This window comes from Loxodonta africana, chromosome 3 (assembly GCF_030014295.1).
Source record: "Loxodonta africana isolate mLoxAfr1 chromosome 3, mLoxAfr1.hap2, whole genome shotgun sequence".
In the NCBI taxonomy this organism is placed as follows: Eukaryota; Metazoa; Chordata; class Mammalia; order Proboscidea; family Elephantidae; genus Loxodonta; species Loxodonta africana.
Window position 1 is genome coordinate 24123898 of NC_087344.1, and position 22352 is coordinate 24146249.

General features: G+C 55.3%; 1 protein-coding gene across 7 annotated transcripts in view; it reads left to right on the forward strand.

The window, feature by feature from the left end:
• The window catches only part of DNM2 (dynamin 2), a 94750-nt gene that overhangs the window by 66468 nt on the left and 5930 nt on the right, over positions 1-22352 (forward strand). For 3 of the 7 annotated variants that reach the window (XM_064280664.1, XM_064280658.1, XM_064280659.1), the window contains exons 11-18: positions 2012-2098; positions 4223-4293; positions 7714-7765; positions 8710-8721; positions 12734-12847; positions 19036-19145; positions 21500-21611; positions 22102-22266. In XM_064280664.1, coding sequence (XP_064136734.1) covers positions 2012-2098; positions 4223-4293; positions 7714-7765; positions 8710-8721; positions 12734-12847; positions 19036-19145; positions 21500-21611; positions 22102-22266 — 723 coding nt within the window. Of the gene's footprint in view, positions 1-849; positions 989-2011; positions 2099-4222; positions 4294-7713; positions 7766-8709; positions 8722-12733; positions 12848-19035; positions 19146-21499; positions 21612-22101; positions 22267-22352 lie in introns of all 7 variants that reach the window. The other 4 variants (XM_023552427.2, XM_064280660.1, XM_064280662.1 and 1 more) reach the window with 3 other exon arrangements.

The following is a 22352-nucleotide window of genomic DNA, read 5'->3' on the forward strand; positions in this document are numbered from 1 at the left end:
TGCTTTGCTGCCTTCTGGGAAACAGAGAGGGAGCCCGCGTCGGCTGCTGGAGGCCGAGCTCCCCAAACCTCCCTCGCCGTCACCCTCCTTGACAAATACCCGCGCACTGGGGCTTTCCTGGAGCCAGCCACTTCTCTATCCCCGAGGCACCGAAAAAGGCCTGAATGCCAACAGCATAACGAGCACTGGGGTCACCGGCTTAACAAAGCCAGCTCACTGCCACTTGGCCACAAGCCCCTTCTGTGCCAGTGGTCATGGGCAACCACCTCCATTCAGCAGGACGCACCTGGCTCCCCGAGGGGCCTGTTTCCCAGGGTAGCATGCTTTGGCCAAGCCGCTGAAGCGCTTCCCAGTGGGCGGTTTGTGGTGTGCGCCCACAAGTGGTTGTCAGAGCTGTGGGTCGGCACTCCCAGGCAGGAGGTTTTGGCCTAAGCCCCCGTTCCCAGTCCGGAAAAGTCCTCATTTGCTTCTTCAACTTCTTTGATTGGAAAAGAGAGGGGAGAAAAAAAAAAAAAAACAAAACAACCTCAGCTGACTTGGAGATGATCAATCCAGAGTCTGTTGTCACAAATTTGAAAATTCAAGTTCACACCCTTTGGCTGTCCACAGGATGAGAGCAACCTGTGGCACTTATACAATTAAGCCCCACACTGAGCCAGCCCCCCACCCAGGAGACCTCTGATTGGAAGCAGCTTCTGGGGCAGATGCGGGCGCAGGCTCCTCCATGCATGTTACTAACCAGCTGACTCGTTTCTTCTCTCTCTCTCTCTCTCTCTGTCCCGTCCGTGTGTGTGGCCTGCACTGTCTTTGGGTGTCTTTCTACCTCGTCCTGCCCTCCGCATGACCCAGGACGGGGCTCTTCACCCCTGACATGGCCTTTGAAGCCATTGTGAAAAAACAGATTGTAAAACTCAAAGAGCCAAGTTTGAAGTGTGTTGATCTCGTGGTCTCAGAACTGACCACAGTCATTAAAAAGTGTGCCGAGAAGGTAACAGGTTTCATTATTATCACTCACACATTTGTCCCCCGTCTTCTGTCTTCCATCGTTAGTCTCAGCCTGGGCATCTGGAAAATTCTGCCTCGGCAGGAACCCCTTTCTGTAGACCATTTGTTACTTAGCGACATCTCAACTTTGCATTGGCAGACACATTCGGGGGAGCTGCACCGCACCTACATTCCACCTTTGCCATTTTGGCTACCAGTGGTGGTGGGGGCCTTTGACTTGCCCAAACCATCAAATTTCCTAAGCAGGTGGAGGTTACAGTCGGCCCTGCGAGAGTCAGCGCCCGTTAAAGAGGGGGGAGGCGAGGTGATGGGTTTTCCACCTGTCACCACAGCAGCGAGCCACTTTGTCGGTGTGCAGACCTGCGTGTTCTAGTCAGCAGCACTGGAGAGGTTGTTCCCGAGTCATTTTGAGAGTCTGCTCAATTGTCCCGGTCTATGAACTTAACCCCAGCCACGAAAAGCATGAGTCCGCTGCGTGTTTCGTTACTGCCCGCAGACAAAGCCAAGGGGTAGTGCCGGACTAGACTCGTGGGCTCCAGAGGTAAAGTGATGAGGAATTGTTTTCTTCAAGGGGGTCCCGCCGAGGTAGATGGCCCAGGTGCCGCCACACCATCCTAGAGAAGGTGCTACATGCTCACGAGCTTGGTGAGGGCCCTCACCCCGTCGACCCAGTGGCCTTAAGCACATTTGGTGTCCTTGTTGTCACCCAGTGCCGGGTGGGAAGGAGACACCACCTGCTCTCTGCCCCTTTTCCTCCTCTGATTTGCTGACTAGCAAAGTCACTCTGCTCTTGCTTGGCACGCTCTCTCACGCCCACTTTCCCAGGCCCACCGTACTCCCCACGACAGTGGTTTTGTCTCCCGCTGAAGCAGCCGTGGTGACAGGAGCGTCGTGGGGGACTCGGTGGGTCTCTCCATGTCTCTCACCACCACCCCTGAATTTTCCGTGGCGTTCCTTTCTGGGCCTGAGGCCCCAGCCGATGCTGCCACTCTGCTTCTTCCCCTAGCTCAGCTCCTACCCCCGGTTACGAGAGGAAACGGAGCGAATCGTCACCACGTACATCCGGGAACGGGAGGGGAAAACCAAGGACCAGGTATTGGGTTTTCTGTTTGTTTGTTTTATTTTTCAGATATAATTTACATTCAGGGAAACTTACCTTTTTTAGTGTACAGTTCTATGAGTCTTGACAAACACCTACTGTAATGTGACTTCCACCTCACTCAAGACACAGTGTGGTTCCATCCCCTCAAATTCCCCCTCCTTGCACCCCTGTTGTCAGCCCCTCCCCTTGCCCCCAGATCTATTTTCTGTCCTTATAGTTTTGCCTTTTCATGCGATTGGAACCTTTTTCTTCTTTGATTGGAAAAGGAAGGAGAAAAAAAAACAGTTGGAGTGGAGATGATCAAGCCAGAGTCCATTGTCACGAATTTGAAAATTCAAGTTCTCTAATTTGAATCGACTTCTTTCATGTGCGGGATGCATGTGGGGACTGTCCATGTTGTTTGTTGTGTGTGGCAGTGGCCTTGTTGAGTTGTATTCCATGGTCCAGATGGTATTATGCATTCACCCGGTGGAAAGCTTTTGGGGTGCTTTTTTGTGTTTTAACATTTTCTTGGGAAGATACAAAGCCAGAGAGTGGACCAGCGTGCCCCTGCGACCCCTCCTGCACAGCAACCATCACCATTCCATTAGTCTCACTTGTCACCTGTCTCTTCTCTCTTCCCTTTGCATCCTGAAGTATTGAAGCCTGTCCCAAACATGCTCCCACCTCACCCTAACGTGTGGCTCATGGTCTCGCACGGCACGTGGCATATTCTCACACAAGCCCCGGGCCATCATTATGCCTTCACATGACCCAACACCTGGTCCTCGTCGCTTCCCCTCATTTGTCCTTTGTGGTCTCTTTGCAGTTTGTTCAAACCAGAATCTAAATGAGTCTACACATATTTGGTTGCTATAGCTCTTAGTCTCTTAGCCAAGAACAGCCCCCTTTCCCCTCACCGTTGAAGGAGAAACTGGCTCGTTTTTCTGTCAGAGCATCCCATGGTCTTGATTTGGCCAGTTGCTCCTTCAGGGAACTGGTCAGCTTGTGCCTCTTTCCCGTGTAGTTCCTATAGCCTGGAAGTTGGATGAAAAGCTTGAGAGGTTCCAGTTAGTTTTATTCTTTTGCAAGAATGATGCTGTCCTTCCAAGAGTACCACAACCCCTGGCTGCCTCACTGCCAACGCGGCCAGCCTTTATCCCAGGGCCCACAGGTGATGCAACACAGGCCTTACTAAAGTAGTCACAGTGGCTCCCACAGATGGAATACCTGGCCCTTTCCAACAGCTCTGTGGGGGCTAAATGCTTTGCCCATTTTATGCTTGAGTACGCTGAGGCACAGAGGCAAAGTGACTGGTCCAGGGCCAGTGGGAGCCCAGCAAGTGGTGTTCAAGTCCTTCCTCCCAGGCTGCTTGGCCCATTCTTCATGGGAACCAACCCAGTGAGCTATTTGGACCAGTGGTTCCTGTAGGACAATCTCGTCCGGGGCCAAAAAAGGACAAGAAGGAAAGGAAGAGAGAGTTTCAGCAAGCAAAGTATATTGTTTAACCACCTGATCCTGAAGTGATATCCTTAACTGACTTACATGCTTGTGTGTGTGTGTGAGCGCGTGCGCGTATGTGTGCGTACGCGTGCAGTGTGCGTTTTATTTTAATGTCTTCACTCGACCAGATCAAAAGTTGAAACATCTAGCCACCAAATTATGTTTGAATTTTTAATAACAGCATTTATAACGTGCCAGGCACTCTTCTAAAGACTTTCTGTATTGTAAAGGATTCAGCCCTTTGAAGTAGGGTCTCCTGTGACCCCATTCCACAGCTCAGTCACATGAGGCACAGAGCCACACAGTCAGTGGCCAAGCCACGACTCCAACCCAGGTGGTCAACCCCAGAGGCTGTGCTGTTAACCACCATACCGGGCTGTCTCGCTTTGCTCTGTTGCCCCCATCTTACTCGCCTGTGAGGCCCTGATCTCTGGAAGCATCTGTGCCCCCTTCCCCTTACAGGCCTACCCAGGGTTGCGTGCAGGAGTGGGGGAAGCCATCGGCTGGGCTCCTGCCTGGGAAGCAGCATGATTCCTGGGCCCCCTCTGCTGGTGGGTGTGGGGAGTGCTCTGGTCGCTGCCCTTCTCTGCCACGCTTGGTTCTGGACTAACAGTCACCCCCACTTTCCCTCAGATTCTTCTTCTGATCGACATTGAGCAGTCTTACATCAACACAAACCACGAAGACTTCATTGGATTTGCCAAGTATGTACCTTCCCAGACAGCAGCTGGTGGGGTGGCACAGTGCCTTCCCTGGGAGCCAGGCCCGCAGGGGGAGGTGGCCATGTTGGGATTCCCTCAGCACAGCAGCATCTGAGTGTTCCGCCCCTGGGGCGGTACCTGGAAGCTCTCCTGGGCTAGTGGTGGCCCCCCTCCCCATTGTCCCCAAAGCACCTTCTGTGGGGCATCCTAGTGGGTGGTTTAAGGAGGAGGGGGTGTTGTGGTGCAACATGTCCCGTGAGACTCGTCAGAGCCTTCCATGGCCTGGTAAGCGGCTCCTCCCAGACCCGCCCACACTGCACACGCCTCTTCACAGGCCTCCTGCAGACTCAGGGCTCTGGATGCTGCTCAGCCTGTGAGTCTCTCTGGCTTTTAGCCATAGAGGTTAAAACTGGAACCTTCTATGGAGGCAGCATAAGGTGCCAGGGTGGGGATCTCTGATTTGGGCAGGATGGAGATACAAAAGCTGGTGGTTTTAGGTGTTTCCCCACTGATTCCATCAGCTTCCAGGTCCCTGCAGTGTGCTTGGGTGTCATGTAGGTGGTCTGGTGGCTCGTGCAGGCGTCTTGGCCTGAGGCTAACAGAGTGAAAAATTATCAGTAGCCAGCTTCCTTGTATGTTTGGCAAATACTGCTGGCATGCGTTCTGTGCCATGCACGGGACATTTCTGGGTCCAGGCAAGAGGGACAGGCTATCACGTGGGATCCTGTTTGAGGGAGCTGGCGAGGTGGGAGTCAGGAGGCCCTGAGGAAGTAGCACATGAGGACCCTCACTGTCACCCAGCCATTGCTTTCTCAGACACTTGATAACAGAGCCGGGTCCTGCCCTCAAAGGAAGGTCCCCTGTGAGGGGACACATGCACAGGGCAGTTAAGATGCACTGTTGTCAGTGTTGGGCTGAGGCCAGGAGAACACAGGAAGCCTTCTGGCCGGCCTTGGGCATCCAGGGAAAGCTTCTTCAAGGAGGGCCTAGTAGACCGAGTTCTGGACTGAGTAGCTTCCTGAGCAAAACATTTGTTGATGTGCTCAACAAAGTCGATAGGGCACCTGTTTTGTGCACATAGTAGGTGAGTGGAATGAATGAATGAACGAATGCACAGAGTTCCCTGAGTTGCAGGCATGTGGCCAGTGGGCACGATCAGAGTTTCTCCCAAGTCCAAATGGGCCACGGGCCCTGGCCATGCTGTCCCTGCTGGGGGTAAGCTGTGAGCCCTGGACACAGCCCTCCAGACGGGCCACACCTCAGGCGGGTGGTCCGAGCCCTGGGGAAGGCAGCCTCTCCTGCCCCTTTCTTCCCAGCAGCTGGGCGTATGTGGGCTGAAAATGCCGGTCCCTCTCTTCACGTTGCTGCTGTTTTCCTTACCTTAACGTCTCTGCTTCTCACACTTCATCCACAGTTCCTTCTCACAATCTCTCCTGTTTTTCCTTTGACCACTCTACTCTTTCTCTGGATTCCTGGGCCTTCCCAATTACCCCAGCTGTTACTATACTGAGCAGCTGGTGACCGGGTGGGTATTGCCTGCTGTGTGCCTTCTCCCTGGTGTGTGAATGGGGATGCCTGGGCTGGGTGTGGGGCTCAAGGTGCCAGGCTCTGCCCAGCCACAAGCCTAGGCCGCCGTCTCAGGGGCTCACTGAGTAGGTATTGAGCACTTTCTCGGAGGTAGTCACAGTGCTGGGCCTTAGGACTGTGGCACTGAACAAGCCAGATGTGGCCCCTCCCTTTTTGTGCCCACAGGCTGTGGAGATGGGGTCACTGAACAAACTGTCAGGAAGACAAGAGAGTTGGAAAGAAGAGTAGGTGAGGTGCTGTGGAAAAGCAGAGCGAGGGACGTGACCTGGAAAGACCTCCCCGAGGAAGTGTCATCCAAGCCAAGTAGTGACAGCTAGGTGACAGGCGGGAGACCCCAGAGAGTCTCGGGACGGAGGGAAGGAAGGTCAAGAGGCAGGAGCATGGGGAGGACACAGTCGATGAAGGTAGGATGGAACTGAGAGATGGCTACCAGGCACCATTGCCTGGAAGGCCCAGCAGGCCCAGGTGAGGACTTTGGACTCTGCTCTCCCTCTCCAGGGCAGCGGGAAATCTATGATTTGAGTCCAGACAAGGGAGAGACTATTATATGGGCTGGCATTTGAGGGCTCTGGCAAAGGTGGGAGCCAGGAAGATTTGAGGAAGTACCACTTGGGCATTGCTGTGAGTGTTGGTTAAGCTCATTCTGACTCCTTCAGACGCTATTGATCAAACACCTTCCTGTACTCAGACGTTCTGGGCTTCTTGCTGCCCTCTAAATACTGTGGTTAGAAACCAGGGCCTTATACAAGCTTATATGTGACAGACTGACTTGATTTGTAAACTTTCACTTAAAGCACAATAAAAATTATTAAAAAAAAAAAAAACCAGGGCCCAGAGAAAAAGGTAAATCACTGGATAAAATTCTGCATCCGTTCTTAATTTTAAAACCTTTAGTAATCTAGGAACAGAAGCCTACTTTCTTAGCACACACGTGCCCGCACACATGTTCTCGTCTGCCTTAAACCAGCAGCCAACTTGAAGGTAAAATACCAGAGGCAGCCAATAAAAGAGCGAGACAAAATGGTGTACTTTTTCATATTGCTCTTAAAGTTCTTACCAAAGCAATAAGAAAAGAAAATATGGCATATAAGTAACAGGAGATATAAATTGTTTGCAGATGATACGACTGCCTACCAGGAAGCACTAGAATATAGCTTAGAACTAATAAGAAAATTGAATAGGTGTTCACATATAAAATACACTGGCTTTTGTTACAGCAGGGAAATATGATGAACAACAAAGAAGAGATCTGTGACATACAAAAGTAAAGGAGCTTGTGGAAGCATGCCCTGTTGATCTTGAATTGGGTCAGGAACTGTCTGAGATGATGTTTTCATGGCAGTCACCTTGAACTGAGGCATCCTCACTGAGGAGCCTGAAGACCTTGGGTTTGACAGGCCAGTGGTAGCGGGTCAGGGATAGGAAGAGAGAGCAGATGGAACCTTCAGTATTTTAACCCTCAGCCAGCCTGGTACTCAGGTTACCTTGGGGCCACCATGGCTACTTATTGGCCACCTGAGAACCCAGCTTCTTTGTCATATCCCATCTTTGAGGTTCCAGGATTCAGTGGCTCCTGGAAATAGATGCTGCTTTCAGGAGTGGTTGAGATCAGGGCCTAGGAGCTTCAGATTAACCAGATACACTTTCTTGTTTAATGTTACTGAGGTCCTCCTTCTCTTTGGCCACCCTTTTTGTGCAGAGGCTTCTCTTGGCCTCTGCCTGAACTTGGGCAGTCGGCCCCCTGCAGGAGAAAGCCCCTCTCCCCTGCCGGGCCATGAGTTCTCTTGCTATCATGGTGTTTCGTCCACATGAGCCGTCTTTGTGCTTTGGTTCCAGTGCCCAGCAGAGGAGCACACAGCTGAACAAGAAGAGAGCCATCCCCAATCAGGTAGCCCACTCCTCCGCGGCTGCAACCCCACCCGGGCGGGGGAGGGGGGAGGTGTGGAAGAGCACTCAGGGACACCCAGAATGCCTTGCCAGAAGCCGACCCTGTAGTACCAGGCCCTCCACTCACTCAGCCTCTGGAGTCGGCTTAGCTTTTGATGTTTCAGGAAAACGGTCTGGGAGTTAAAGCTTTGGCAGGGCCTTGGGGGCAGATTGTGTGACTAAGAAGGCCCTGACATCCCAGGCTAGGGGTGGAACTTTACTCTCAAGTGAGGGGCAATGTGACAATGACCCGAGGTGTTTGCCACCCAATTGGATTGCTCAGCCCCAGGGATTCCAACGTGTAGCTCATAGCCAAGTGGGAGCTGCGTTGTCAAAGCAGCTCAGGTGAGGCTGGGGGTGACTTGAGCCCCACACATGGAGAAACCCTGAGCCACCTGAAGGGTTTTCCACCTCGGTGTCCTGCCCTAGTCAGAGGCCTTGTGAAACATGAAAGGCCTTTATAAATGCCAGTGTGAGGTGCCTTTTTTTCTCCCCTAAAAAATAGGTCATCTTTGAAAAATCTCTGCTAACATCCCTCCTCTTCCACATTGGATGGGGAGGGGGTGGGGCTCTGCCATTTATCTTGCACGATTATACAGCCCGTTGGAAAAGAAGAATGTAACCTCTGCATGGTTTTTGTTTTTTTTTTTTTGCGCTTGCCATGGGTAATATGTACGTTGTTGCTTTTTGTTTCAAGAGATGATAATGAATTAAATATTAACACCATGAATATAATTAATAGCATGTAATTTTTTTTTTCTTTTGCTGTTTTTTTTCTCTGCTCTTCTCTTCTCCTGTTTTTGTGCTTTTCGTGCTTCTTTTCTGTCCCCTCATGTCCATTACGTCTCTTTTCCTTGGCCTGCTCTTCCTTGATTTACCCACAACCCTAACTTTGTGTTTTCAAAGGGGGAGATCCTGGTAAGTACCCACTTAGTGTGGTAGCAAATATTAGAGAATCTAGTAGTGGTGAAGTCCCTGCCCATCCTGTAACCTTCCCCTCCCCTCCAGATAACAAATAACTAAAAATCAAGCTAACTAACAACCTCCACACTGCAGCCAGGGCTGGACTTGGCATTGCCCCAGGCGTAAGTTGACTTACACAGGCACTAACCTGATCGCCGCCTTTGCTGATTCCCGTTGGTTGACCTGGTTTCCTGTAGGTGGGGGGTGGCAGATATTTGGTTCACACACCGCCCTCCCTCCCCTCACATCCCTGGCCATGGAAAATTTGCTCAAGCCCCACATAATGCGTACTTTCCACTGCCAGCCCTCCTCTCTCCAGTGCAGACATCACTCATTGATCAGAGCATGCTTCTCCACAGGCAGAATTCTCCCATTCTGTGCCCAGGGCAGACATTGCTCATTGACCCAGTACTCTTTCCCTTGTGCCTCTCCACTGTCATGTGCCAGTGGTAGACATCGGTAATCAATCCTGGCATTCTTTCCTAAACGTGCAACCAGTCCCCGTTCTGTGTCAGATGTGACTAACTGGTCAACATGATATCTTCACAGGGTACCCCTCCTGTACCCATGACAGACATGACTAATCAAACACAGATCTATTTCCTGGATTCTGCTCCTATTCTCCTGCCTTTGTGGCAGATGTGACAGTTGATGAGAGTGTTCTGTTCTACCGGCCCCCTTTCTCTTCTCCTCTGCCTATGGCAGACATCACTAATCGATCCTAGCATCCATTCCTGCTGTGCCCAGAATTATCACCACAGTGCTCCAGCCAGCTACAACCAGTCAGTCAGCGTGGCCACACAGTTGAGTTGTATTTGCCGTCTCTGCTGTAGGTAACACCTCCTCCCCGTGTGCAGAACCCACTGCTGGACCCAGTGGGAAGTGACACTGTGCAAGTCTGCGAATTGGGCCCATTTTGGGATACTTGCTTCAGGCATCTGGCCTCGGCCCTACATCTCCCACTCAGAGAATGCCCCTCACAGAAAGTGGGCTGGGCATGCAGCCCTAGTCGAGGTCCCCTTCTCCAAATAGCCTCCCATTGACAGCCACTGAGGACCTGGGCAGACCCCACCTCTGCTCTTCTGGCTGGATCTTATGGCAGTCTCAGGACCTTTCTTGTGACTCAGCTGATCCTGTGTTAGGGCCTCACTGCCCCAGCTCCTGGAAGGTTGAGAAAGGGCCAGAGTACAAACCAGGAATGGTGGGAGGGAGGAAACAAGCAGCCTCAGCCATGGTTCCCGCCTTCCCATGAACCACCCTCCCCCACAACAAGCAGCCAGGTGCTTGCTTCTCTCCTGCAGTCTGAGGGCTTTAGTCATGTTTCTGTTCCTACCAGATTCCACACCCATGGCCACCAAGCCAAGCCCCTTCCATGAGCGTGATGGTGGGGTCTCCCGGCAGTGGTTTCCATCCCTGCCCAGGCAGCCCAGGGCAGAACACTCACAAAGGGAGAAGCCAGGCCGGCCTCCCCAAGGGCCCAGCTTAGCTGCTTGCTGCCGCTGCCCCTGCTGCCTGGTCAGCCCTCCCCCTGCCTGCTGTGTGCTGTGCTCCTGATGCTGTGTGCCCTGGAGCAGGAGCCCTGCCTGCTGCCCCTTCTGTCTCCCTCAACGTTTCCCCTACACCGGGCCCCTTGGATGGCCTAGATCTCAGATGCGGAAGCCTGGCCATACCCCCGTTTTCTCTAGACTCAGGGTCCTGTATCGGCTGCCTCCAGCTAGCACCAACCTAGGGCAGAACTTGTCTCTAACCCCACTTAGCCTCCCATGCAGGTAACTCTCTGGCTGGCTTCAGCCAGGCTGACCAGCAGCCTCTGGCTCTAAGGTTTGGGTGTGCTATTCCTGGCATGGCATGGGCAGTGTCCCCACAGGACAGGGTAGCCACCTGCCATGCAGCACAGCCAGGGCCTAGTCCTCCAACTCCGACAGCTACTCCCCACAGGTGAAGGTAGATGGCTCGGGGCACATCTGCTTCTTGGAGCCCTCGCTGTGTACGGATTTCTCCTCTGGGGGAGCACTGACAGCCTGTCCCCTGTTCTCCCTTCCCTGTTGTCAATCAGTGACTGAACAGAGATTCATGAGATACCCACTCTGAGTCTGTCTCTGGACAATGACCCTGGACCAGGCTCTCCTGCCCTGAGTGAAGGAAGACCAACTATGAACATAGAGTCCCGCAGCCCTGGGGTTGGGATGGCATGGTGGCCAGAGGCAGGGAGGTCACGAGCACCTGGCTCCCTTTAGCCCTGCACCTCCGAGCCTCCACCCTGAGTCAGGGGCTCCTTTCTGGGCCCTTCTCAGGTCAGTCTTGGCCCTGCATTTGAAGACCAACTTTACCAGTAAGAGGACCACTCATCCCAGTTTGCCCAGGATTGAGGGTGCATCCTGGACACAGGACTTTAAGTAGTAAAATCAGGAACTTCCTAGGCAAACCAGGATGACTGGTCACCCCATTGCCAGTGAGGGTGTCCTGACCCCACTGGGGCTAACAACCTCTGTGGCTCACCCAACCAGCAGCCCAGGGTGGCAGGTGCCAGGTCATGGCCTGCTTCCAGACAGCTACAGAGTTCAAAATGGTGTTCTCATCATCCCAGGGAGCCAGTACCCAAGGAGGGGCCTGTGTCCTCAGCCTTCACAAGGGGCACTAGGTGCCATCTCATACTGTTCCCAGCCTGGGGAGGGACTTCTGTGTGGCACTTGGGCCACCTTCCCTTCGTGGCCATCTGGGGCTCGGAGCCCATATCCAGCCACAGAGGAGGGGCAGGTGCTGTGGGCTGGGAACCTGATGGGCCTGAGGGTACATCAGGGTAGAAAGGTGAAGCTCCTGGCCAGATGCCCTCGAGGAAGGCCTCTGGTCCAGATTCTTCTGGAAAGGCCCCATCTCAGATGCTTGTGCTTCTGCCCCACCCTGGGGGTCCATACCAGCACTTCCATGCTGACCCCGCCCTCTGCAGGTTAGCCTGGTATATTGCTGCTGTGGCCCCAGGTGGCCCTGCCCATGCTTCTTGTGCTTCCTGCTGTCGCAGGGTCCCCAGTCCAGTGTGTTGGGGGGCTCCGGCCCTCACTTGTGTCTGGAGCCTGTCTCCTTCCTCCCTCCGCTCTGGGGCCTGCCCCCTGACTGCCTGCATAAGCTGTCAGGTGAGTGCTTCATGCAGGCCTGGCTCTGCCGCCCATTCAGATGACAGCTGTGGCCATCTGAGCTTCATCCGTGGTGCCCTCCCAGCACAGAACCCCACCATGTCAGAGAAAAGTAGGGCTCCCAGGCTTGAAGCCAGTGTGGGAGTGTACCCTATCCCTTACATCGCCCTGAGGGCCCCTCCAGGAACCCTGACGGGGTCCCCTAGGGCCAAGCATTTGTCCTCAACCCTCTGGGTCACGGAACCTCTTCATCTTGGTACTCTGAAAAGCGACTGTGGGGAAGGCTGGCACTCTGGAAGGGAGCCAGCTGGGGGGTGGTATTGGCCATGGCCCAGTCAGAGTAGGTTCCCCCCTCTGAGGGCCCTGCCCTGCCCTGCCAACCAGGCACCAGGTCAGCCACCGTATAGACAGCAAAGTTGAGGCCATGAACAGTGAGCTGCTGATGGTTCCACTCAGCACACTCAGCCCTAAAAAGGAAGGAAGCACAGCTCCACAGCGTGAGTGATTCTTCTGGCCCCCATCTACAGCTCCCCCAGAAGGCTCGAGGCTCAGGGACTGAGGGCATCCCAAGAACCGCACCTCACCAAACCAAGTGCACCTCCCCACTGTCACCTTCTACATGACCTGGCCCCCTGCACAAGCCTGGACATCCTCCTCTGGGCTCCTCCTGCCCGGGCTCTCTGTCCCTGGGCAGACTCTCACCCTGAGCCCTTGTCAGAGGAGCATGATGGGATCTGGAGAGATGCTGTGGGGAGAGGGGTACTGACCACTGCGCTGGAGGGTGGGCTGTGGGCAGCAGGGTCCTCGCCTCCACTGAGCCCCTTCGTCCCCTCCAGGTGATCCGCAGGGGCTGGCTGACCATCAACAACATCAGCCTGATGAAGGGCGGCTCCAAAGAGTACTGGTTTGTGCTGACGGCTGAGTCGCTGTCCTGGTACAAGGATGAGGAGGTGAGTGGCTGGCAGGGCAGGGCTGTCTAGCTGTGAGGAGACACTCAGGCAAGAGTGGGTGGGTACACCCCAGACGCACTACCTCTGGGTGCCACTTGCTGAAAAATGTTCCCTGAGCATCACTGTGCCCACACCCTCAGGTCGAGGTGCTTCAGAGTCACTGTTAGGATCATGGAGGCCAGCTACTATGGGCCAGGCACTGCACATTGTGTCCCTGCTCCTCAGGGCCCCATGGGGTTGGACCTGACAGTGGGTCTGCTCCCCAGAGGAAGAAAGGGAAACAGACAGCCTAGAAGGCTGGAGACTGATCACAGCTTCCAGGGCCACAGTAAGGGCCCTTGATCTCACGAGAGGGTGGAGCCCTGGCTCAGGGACTCAGGCTCTGCAGCCAGGCTGCCAGGGTGCTTCATGGCCTCAGCTGGGCCCCTATCCTCTCCAGGCCTCAGTTTCGCCATCTCTAAAATGGGGTAGAATGGCTCCCGCCAACCTTGTGGTGCTTAGTTTACCACAGTGTTCATCTTAGAAACATTCTACATGTGCACGTCCTTATTAGAAGGAGCCTCTGGGTAGTGCAGACAGCCAAGCACTTGACTGCAAACTAAATGGTTGGGAGGTTTGAGTTCACCCAGGGTGTCTTGGAAGAAAGGCTGATGATCCAAAAACTCAGCCATTGACAACCCTTGGAGCACAGTTCTACTGTGACGTGCACGGGGTCACCTTGGGTAGGAATTGGTTCCATGGCAGCTGGTTTAGGGAGCTCCTCAGAAATGTCATGATGACTCATGCCAGGGGCTTGTTCTGTCAGTAGTACTGTGCCCAGTGCAGGAAATGTCAGCCTGTGTTGTGGTCTTGAGGTGCCTGCTGAGGGGTTCTGGCAGCACTGGGCCGAGCACTGCCATCCAGGCCCCTCTATGGAGGCCATGCTGGCCCTGTCTCCTGTCCTGGCCAGCCCATGGCTTTGCTTAGTTTCTAAACAGCAGCACCATGCCTTCACGGCCTGTGAGTGACGCCACTCATTCAGCGTGGCCATTGCTGCCCTGACAAGGGGCGCATCGGCAGCTGAGAGTCACCAGAGAGGGGAGCCCATGAGAGGCCCACAGGCTCTGCCTTTTGGCCACAGCTGCACTAGGCGGGATATCGATTTGGGTCTTATAACAAGAGGCCCAAAATGAAGGCACTTACAAACAGAAGTTTGTTTCTCACCCATGTCAAGTGGGTGGAGTTCCTAGGCCAGAGCTGCTTGGTGGCTCTGTCCTGGGAGGCAACCAGGGCTAAAGCTCCACGCCTTCACAGGGCTCCTCCTCATGGCCTAGGATGACTACCTATACCCCTCACCCACGCCCTCTAAGGTCTGATGAGGAAGGCACCTGCCTTGCTCTGCTCCCATCATGCCCACCAAATTCAAACCCCTCGGCCCCTGGGCGTGAGAACTGTGAGCCTAGCTGACAATTTTGGAACTCTGAGGGCACAGCGGATGTTGGGTTCTGAGCAGGAGAGTTGGGATTTGACCCACGGATTTCACAGAGGGCACCGAGGCTGGGTGCCTGAGGGACCAGCTCCAACCCCAGCTGCCCAGCTGGATCCCGAAGCCCTGCCTGTCGCTCTCAGATCTTGGGCAAATGGTCCCATATCTGTCTTGTCTCCCCATTTATAAAATCAGGAGCATGGCTGCCCCCTCTTGGTGGGGGGCTGGCAGTCGAGTCCAGGAGCCAAGCTCAGCACAGGGCCTGGTGCACAGCAAGTGTTTGGTGGTTTGACCTTGTCGTCACCGTTTAGTCCTCCCAGCTCCTCTTGGCTGTGGGGTAGGGACTGTCCCCCATTGTACAGATGAGACTCAGAGGCTCAGGGAGGTAGCCATTTTGCCCCAGATTACGCCATAAGCCCAGGGCCATGGCCGGGCAGTGAACCAGGTGTTCCTGACCTGCCTGCCTGTCCCTGTAGTTCTTGCTCACCTGGGATAGCAGTGCCACCAGCACAGCCCAAGTGTGCCGCCAGGTGCCCTCGGAGGAGACGGCAGCCCCGCCTCTTTGCCCCTCTCCTCCAGGGCTTGGGAGGGCTGTGAAAGTGCCTGACCCCTGGGGGCTCCCTGGCAGCTGACCTACCCCGGGACAGTGCCTTCCTCTTCTTGAATCCTCGTACCCAAGTGGGAGGATGGCACTCTAGTCATTCCACATGACAGTGAGGAAACTGAGGCTCTGAGCAGTGATTTGCCTGTCCCAGTTGGTGAAGAGTGCTCTGTGTGGTGGGTGCCGGGCAGCCTCACTTGAGCACTGTGAGCACGGGCACCCTGACCTCGGTGCTTGTCTCAGCCACGCCCCATAGCCCAGGCTGGATGACGTTACTGTGAGGGAGGGCGTGTGGGGTGAAATGTGATCGTCTTGTACCAGAGGAGCCTTCTGAGGGACTGTTTTGGGCGGCCCTTTCCAAACCCAGGGTGACCAGGGTCAGCAGAGCCACCATGCAAGCATTTCTGGAGTTCCCGGGGTGGTACTCAGGACCGGTTCCTGCCTTCTAGAACCCCAGACACAGCAGGCCTCTCGGGGTTGGGGTGTAGAGGGGGCCAAGACCAGGAGTGGTCCAGGGCCTGCTCCCACCATGAGCTATAACCACTCCTCAAAATGACTGGGATGGGGGTGACAAGCCATGATCACTCATCCAAGTGGCCAGGATGGGGGGTGACCAGCCATAACCACTAGAAATGGCTGGGTTGGGGGGTGACGAGCCATAACCACTTCTCGAAATGGCCAGGATGGGGGATGTTTAGCCATAACCACTCCTTGAAATGGCTGGGATGGGGACGATGAGCCGTAACCACTCCTCGAAATGGCCGGGATGGGGTGATGAGCCATAATCACTTGAAATGGCTGGAATAGGGGATGACGTTTTTGCATTTTCTCCCTTCTTGCCGCCCCTGTAGCCTGGAACCGGGGCTGCTCTGCAGTATATCAGCTGTCAAAAATGGGTGCAGGGACGTTCTGGGGTCTCAAGCAGGGCCCCCAGGCCTGGGGCTCCTGGACCCAGCCCGCGGCCTGGTGGTTTACTGCTCCTCAGCACTGTGAATCCAGTTTCAGGAGCTGCTCCTCTAACTTGAGGAGGGGCCCTTGGTAGGTTCCTCCTCCAGGGTTGAAAACAGGAGCCTCAGCCACCCTGGGGGCCCTGGAGTGCCATTCCGCAGCCCAAACAGGAGGCAGGGGAAATGCTGAAGGGAGGTCGAGCGCACGGCAGTAATGAGAACCAGCAGACCCGTGAAAGGGGCTCTGTGTGGCCCAGACACAAAGCAGGCTCGGATCCCGGCCCCACTGCCCATGCTGACGTCCCCAGCAGGGGTCCTCAGGGTCACGCATGTGGCAGCCACCCCTGAGGGTCAGACCACCCTTCTTAGAGAAGCCTCGGAGAGAGGCAGGATGTCACTATTTCTTTATTCAAAAAATAAACAAGGAGGCGGGTGTAGGTACAGCATGGGGTCAGGCAGGGGAGTAATTGGCTGGAGCCCCCAACCCCCTCCGGGGCTCCCTCCACACGTCCCTGGAGCTACTTCTCCCACCCAGGCCCCTCTTCATTCCACAATCTTCCCTCTGAATCTCTACCCTGGTGGGAAATGGGGTGCAAGGCAATGACACTCACCTCAGGGTCTGCCTCATTGTAGGGGTGGCAGCGAGTTTAGGGGCTGGCGGGGGGGCCATCCCGAGGCGCCGATCGCCCGAGCCCAGCCTAACCAATGTGCAGACTACTGTACACATTCAGAACCCCTGAACAGGTAGTCTGAACACTGGGTTGGCGGGGCCGGCTGTCTGTCCTGGGGCCCCCCCCCAGGGTGCCGGGCTGCCGCCCTAGGCCGCACCTCAGCGCCTCTGAGCAGGCGAGGAAGCCACTGCTCCTCTCGCGACGACCGCGCCGTCTCTTCTGACGTGGCAAGTCTAGGGCCTAGGGCTGGCTTGCATCTGGAGAAAGTTATGGGTTTTCAGGAAACCCTAAGGAGGGGGTGGGGAGGTGGCTGGGGGTGGGTGGGATGGAGCGTTTGGGTCCGTGGCCTCTGTGCAGGGGAGTTCTCTTTGGTGGGACGGTAGTGGGGGCAGGGAGCTTGCACTGTGTGTGTGTGTCTGTGTGTGTGTGTGTGTGCGCGCGCGCACGCACGCGCACGTTCTCGTGTGCAGCTGCCTGCCGGCAGCATCAAGAAGGCAATAGCCGAGTTCTGGGCGGAATCGTAATATAAACACTTCCAGATGTGGTGTCTCACTCGGGGCCAGGATGGACTGTGACTCAGTTACTTGGCCCCCACCGGCCCACTGGTGGCTTCCTGCCTCATGACACAAGAGGGTGGGGGCAGTGCAGACCCTTGCACAAACTCCAGGCAGGGGGGCTGCAGTGCTGCCCCCCCCGGACCCTTCTAGAGCCCCCAGAACTCTTCTTTGAGAGGTTGGGGGGACCAGGGCCGTACATTACTCAGCCTTTCTTCATCACCTTCCCTCCCTCTTGTGTTTACAGCCTGAATGGCAGGGGTGGGGACCTGCCACCTCCAGGGCCACCAGGCTCCTCTGCTCTGCTTCTTCCTTGCCCAGAACCTGGTAGGCTGGCCCTGGAGCCAAAAGAGAAAGCAAAAAAAGAAAGACCCAGCAGCGTCTCATGAATGATGGCCGTGGCGGGCACTGGGCTTAGCACTTCCCCACATTGTGTTCATCTTCATCCAGCACAAAGAGGGGGACTCCTGCTGTCCACGGTTGACAAATGAGGAAATTGGGGTGCAGAGAGGGAGTGATGTGCCCTAGGCAGGCGCATGAGAGCAGCAGAGCGGCATGCGGCTTCTGGCCCATCTGAGGTCCTAATGCTGCTGGACAGAGCCTGCACACCAGGCCTGCTGCTTGTTCCCCCTTCCTGTGCTGTCCTGAGATGCCAAGGTGGCCTCCCTGCCTCCCCCCCCACCCCGCCCCCCGCCATCCTTGCGGCCGCTCTTGAATTCTGAGACAGCAGCTTAGGCTTCTTTCTGGAGCCTTCCGGTGGACAGTGAGTGACAGGACACATGAAGAGAAGCGAACTGCTGGGAGAGGGGCAGTTCTCTCCTTTCCAAAGCAGCCCAGGTGCTGCAAGGCAAGGCCAAAAGGCAGTGGAGAGAACCTGGCTTTGGGTCAGACAGAACTGACTTTGAAGACTTGAGTGGCCCATGGCACCTGAGCTGGGTGTCTTGTATGCACACTGGGGGTGAGGCTTCCTGGGCAGTGGGCTGGGGAGGATGCGTGAGCTGGTGAGTGAGCAGCGCTGTAGCAGCGCAAAGGCCACACAGTTATCGAGACGGCCTGGGTGTCAGAGACCTGACTACACTCTAGGGTCCTGACGTTTTCTAGGTAACACCCAGCACCAGCCAGGCAAACAGGAGGAGCTTGGCCGATGTCGGTAGGTGAGTCCAGGGCCCCGGAATGTGACTCCCAGCTCTTTGACTCACCTGCCGCCCATCCCTGGCCAGGAACGCCCTCTCTGAGCCTGTTTCCCAGTAGCATTTGGGACTGTCAGGCACCCCCCAGACAAGGCTGCTGTTAGGAAGTAGCACTTTTGTGGCATCAGGGCTCAGGCATCAGCTCAATGGCCTCGTGCTTCAGCTCTGGGATCATCTGAAGCAGCCAAGGTTTAAACCCTAGCCTATCCCTAACTTGCTGCCTGCCCCACTTAGTTCCTCAGTCTTCAAGTCTGTAGAGTGGGATCGTAGCTGTAAATCACCCCTGGGACCATCATGAAGGTGTAACTGAGTTAACGGTTTTGTTCGTTCAACCTGAAGAGGAGTGGTTGGCTTCTGGGTAGAGGTAGGCAGAGCTGAGCAACTCTGTGAGGAGCTGGTGTGTCCGTCAGGGAGATAGACAGTAGCCTCAGTCAACAAGCAGAGTATGAAGTGTGCTACGAAAGGGGAGAAGGAGAGGAACAGAGTGAGGGGTAGGGTGACAGCAGACCTTTCCAGGAGGGTGCCTCTGCACACAGACCTGAAGGAGGTGAGAAGGGAGCCATGTGGGCATTCCAGGCAGAGGACCCGGCTGTGCAAAGGCCCTGGGGTGAGCCTGCCTGGGATATGGCAGGGGCAAAATGAGTGTGGGGGGTGGTGGTGGCAGAGGTGTCAATCAGATAAAACAATCAGCATGAGATGCTGGGTGTGCTGCCTGGCACCAGCACAAGAGCCCAGGGTCACTCCTCCCTTCCACCCTCAGGAGAAAGAGAAGAAGTACATGCTGCCACTGGACAACCTCAAAATCCGTGATGTGGAGAAGGGCTTCATGTCCAACAAGCATGTCTTCGCCATCTTCAACACAGAGCAGAGGTGAGAGGCCCAAGGGTCCCTGGGAGGGCTGGAGATGAAGACTGACCCTCGCTCACAGGCATCCAGTCATGTTCACTGAGCATGGGCTATGTGTGGGCAGTGGGGTCACACATTCTAGAGCGAGGCAGGGAAGAAACATAAATGCCATGGGTGCTTCTGCTGGGTGGTCTGGGAAGATCTCTCTGGGTAGAGACCAGGATGAAGTGAGGGTCCAAGTGAGGAGGGAGCCATGGAGGCCCGTGGTCAGAGGGGGGATAAGATCTGACTCTTGTTCACAGGCACCCTCTGGCTGCTGTGGGGGGGACACACTGGGGGGAGCCAGGTCACTGGTCCAGGCTTGAGCAGAGTGGGGCCGAGGACGTAGAGGAGGAGGAGGTGGATTCCGGGCAGAGTCAGACTGAGCTGACCAAACTGCTGGTAGGTGTGGGTGTGAGAGACAAAGGAGCTAGTGGCAGCCCTCAGGGTTAGGGCCTGAGCTCCTGATGGACCAAGCGACATTGGCAGAGATGGGGAAGGCAGGGTGGACGCCCACGGAGCGGGAGAGAGGCGGTGTTCTGTAGTGAGGTCTGGGTGGGGGTATGAATTTGAGAGTTGTCACCGTGTGTGTGGATGGGGTGTAATGTTCTGAGACCGGTGAGATCACCACAGCAAGTGTAGATGGAAATGAAAAGGGCCAGGAGGCTTGGAGCCCGTCCATCATGGGAGGCGTTGAAGGGAGGCTCAACACGAGCTGACATGCTTCTCACAACTCAGGAAGAGAGCCGGTTGGCAGGAGAAAGGGCTGAGGGTAGACCCAGGAGGTTTCCTCATCCAGGAGCCAGGGTAAGGGAGTTGGGGAACCTCTCAGAAAAGGCCTGGTGCCCCACACGACCAGCTGGCAGGCATTGCCAGCCCTGTCTGGCCCCAGGACCATCTTCCCCTCTGCCCTTCACCACAGTCCAGTTCCTGTAGAGCCTCCTGTTTTCCTCCAGGGCTATGTAAGGAAACTCGGTGTTCCACTTTGTGCTGGGCTGACCTAACTCGCTGATGCCGATGTGGCCACCTGTTGGCTCCAAAAACCTTTATAGCTCTTCTAGGCTCAGCCCCCACCAAGAAGCCGAGGGCGAGCAGGATACCCTATGCTCTGCGTGGGCCAGGCTGGGTACGTGTGAACCACTTCCTGGTCGTGCGGTGCTGGGCACCTGTCCCACCTCCCTGCGTTCCCCTGTGTTGTGGGGTGTGTTTGTCTTTTGATGTAAATGAAGCCCAGACTTTGCCTCCAGGCCACATGCCCAGGCCTAGCCCTGCTTTTGTTCCTCCACCTTCCTCAACACTTGGCTTCCACATCTTTGTCCAAGATGGCTGCCCACACACCAGCCATCATGGTGACGCTCCAGCCACTCCAGGACTGCTTCCAGAAGCTGCTCAGGGTGGCCTCTCACCAGCTGCCCATTGTCCAGTCATAGGGCCATGCCTAACTTCAAACCTAGGTCTCACACGAAGGCTTTGGTGGCAACCTGGCCATCTTGGCCACACCTGGCTCGTGGGATGAGATAGAGCATGTGACATGTGGAACAGGGCCTGGCCTCGAGAACACTGTCTATAAACACTAGTTAATATCTGCGCTGTTTTTCTTCCAGCCTTGTGGCTCTGAACCTTTTTTCGCTCACAGACCCACACTTGCTCAACATTTCACAGCCTTTTCCAGAAGTCTAGGTCCTGTCCCTGGATAGCTCCCATCCCTACTCACCCCTGGGAATTGGGTACATTCTAGCCCATCACTTCCAATGCAGTAGCCACTGGCAACATGGTTATTTAAACTTAAATTAATTGACATTCAATCAAATAAAAAATTTACTTCCTCAGTCACACTAGCCACATTTCTAGTGAAGTTCTTGGAGAACACGGTAGAGGTGGTTTCTACCGTCGTATAAAGTTCTGTTGGACAGCACTGCTCTAGACTAACCTGGCAGACGGCCCTTAATGGGAGCTCCCCAGCCAGAGGAGGGGATGGGTAATTCCCAGAGAAAGGGGAGGAGATGGCTGAGCTAACAAACACCCGAAGATGCTAGTAAGTCAGACACTCACCACGTGCACCCTGCGCCTGGCACTGTAGGAAGCGCTGCAGCTCACACTCATGGTGCCTGTCCACTGGTTGGGGTATAGGCGCTAGTACCTTCCTCCTTTCTCAGATAAGGAAATGGGGCCCAGCCAGTTGCCACCCCTTGCCCATGGCTTCCTGGCTCTGAGTGTCTGGGTCAGGTTTCCATTTTGGGTTGGCAGGCCCCAGAGCCTTCGCTTCAACTCAGTGCTGCTTGTGGCCTGCTGGGCCCCATGAGCAGGATCAAGCGTGTTCCCCTCCCTGCCCATCTCAGGAATGTCTACAAGGACCTGCGGCAGATCGAGCTGGCCTGTGACTCCCAAGAGGACGTGGATAGCTGGAAGGCCTCATTCCTCCGAGCTGGGGTCTACCCTGAGAAGGACCAAGTGAGGAGCTGCCTGCTGGGCCAGTACACCCTAGGCTGAGCTGACCTCCACCCCTACTCCATTCCTACCCCTCAGGGAAGGAAGGTTTCTCATAGGGCGAGCCATTTCTAGGCCAGTGTTTGCCAGGCCTCTGAAGGCTTATAGCAGACACCCACTCAACACGAGTAAAGCAGAGGGGCATTTGTTATCAGGGCTCAGGAGGTTCTCCAACAGAGGCTAAGGACAGGGACACCGAATGGCCTGGGAATCTGTCTGCTCTGGTCTTTTCCCTCCTCCCATCCTTAAGGCAGAATGAATATGGCCACCTTTGGCCCCCATATTAGCATGTTGTTCCAGTCTTCAGGTGAGAGGATCCACCCTGGCTCTGGCCAGGGGCAGGCCGGGGCACATGGTGGGACATTGTTGGTGGAACAGGGAGAGTAGTTTCCAGAGGAGGGGGGCTACGCCACATGCCGAAGTCACCCTCCCTGCCTCCTGTCCCCCCTTGCAGGCAGAAAATGAGGACGGGGCCCAGGAGAACACCTTCTCCATGGACCCGCAGCTGGAGCGCCAGGTGGAGACCATCCGCAACCTGGTGGACTCATACGTGGCCATAATCAACAAGTCCATCCGTGATCTCATGCCAAAGACCATCATGCATCTCATGATCAACAATGTGAGTGCCAGTCACAGGGTGGTAGCCAGTGGGCAGCCCATAGCCAGATGTGCTCTGGGCACAGTGTGCATAAAGTTAAAAATGAG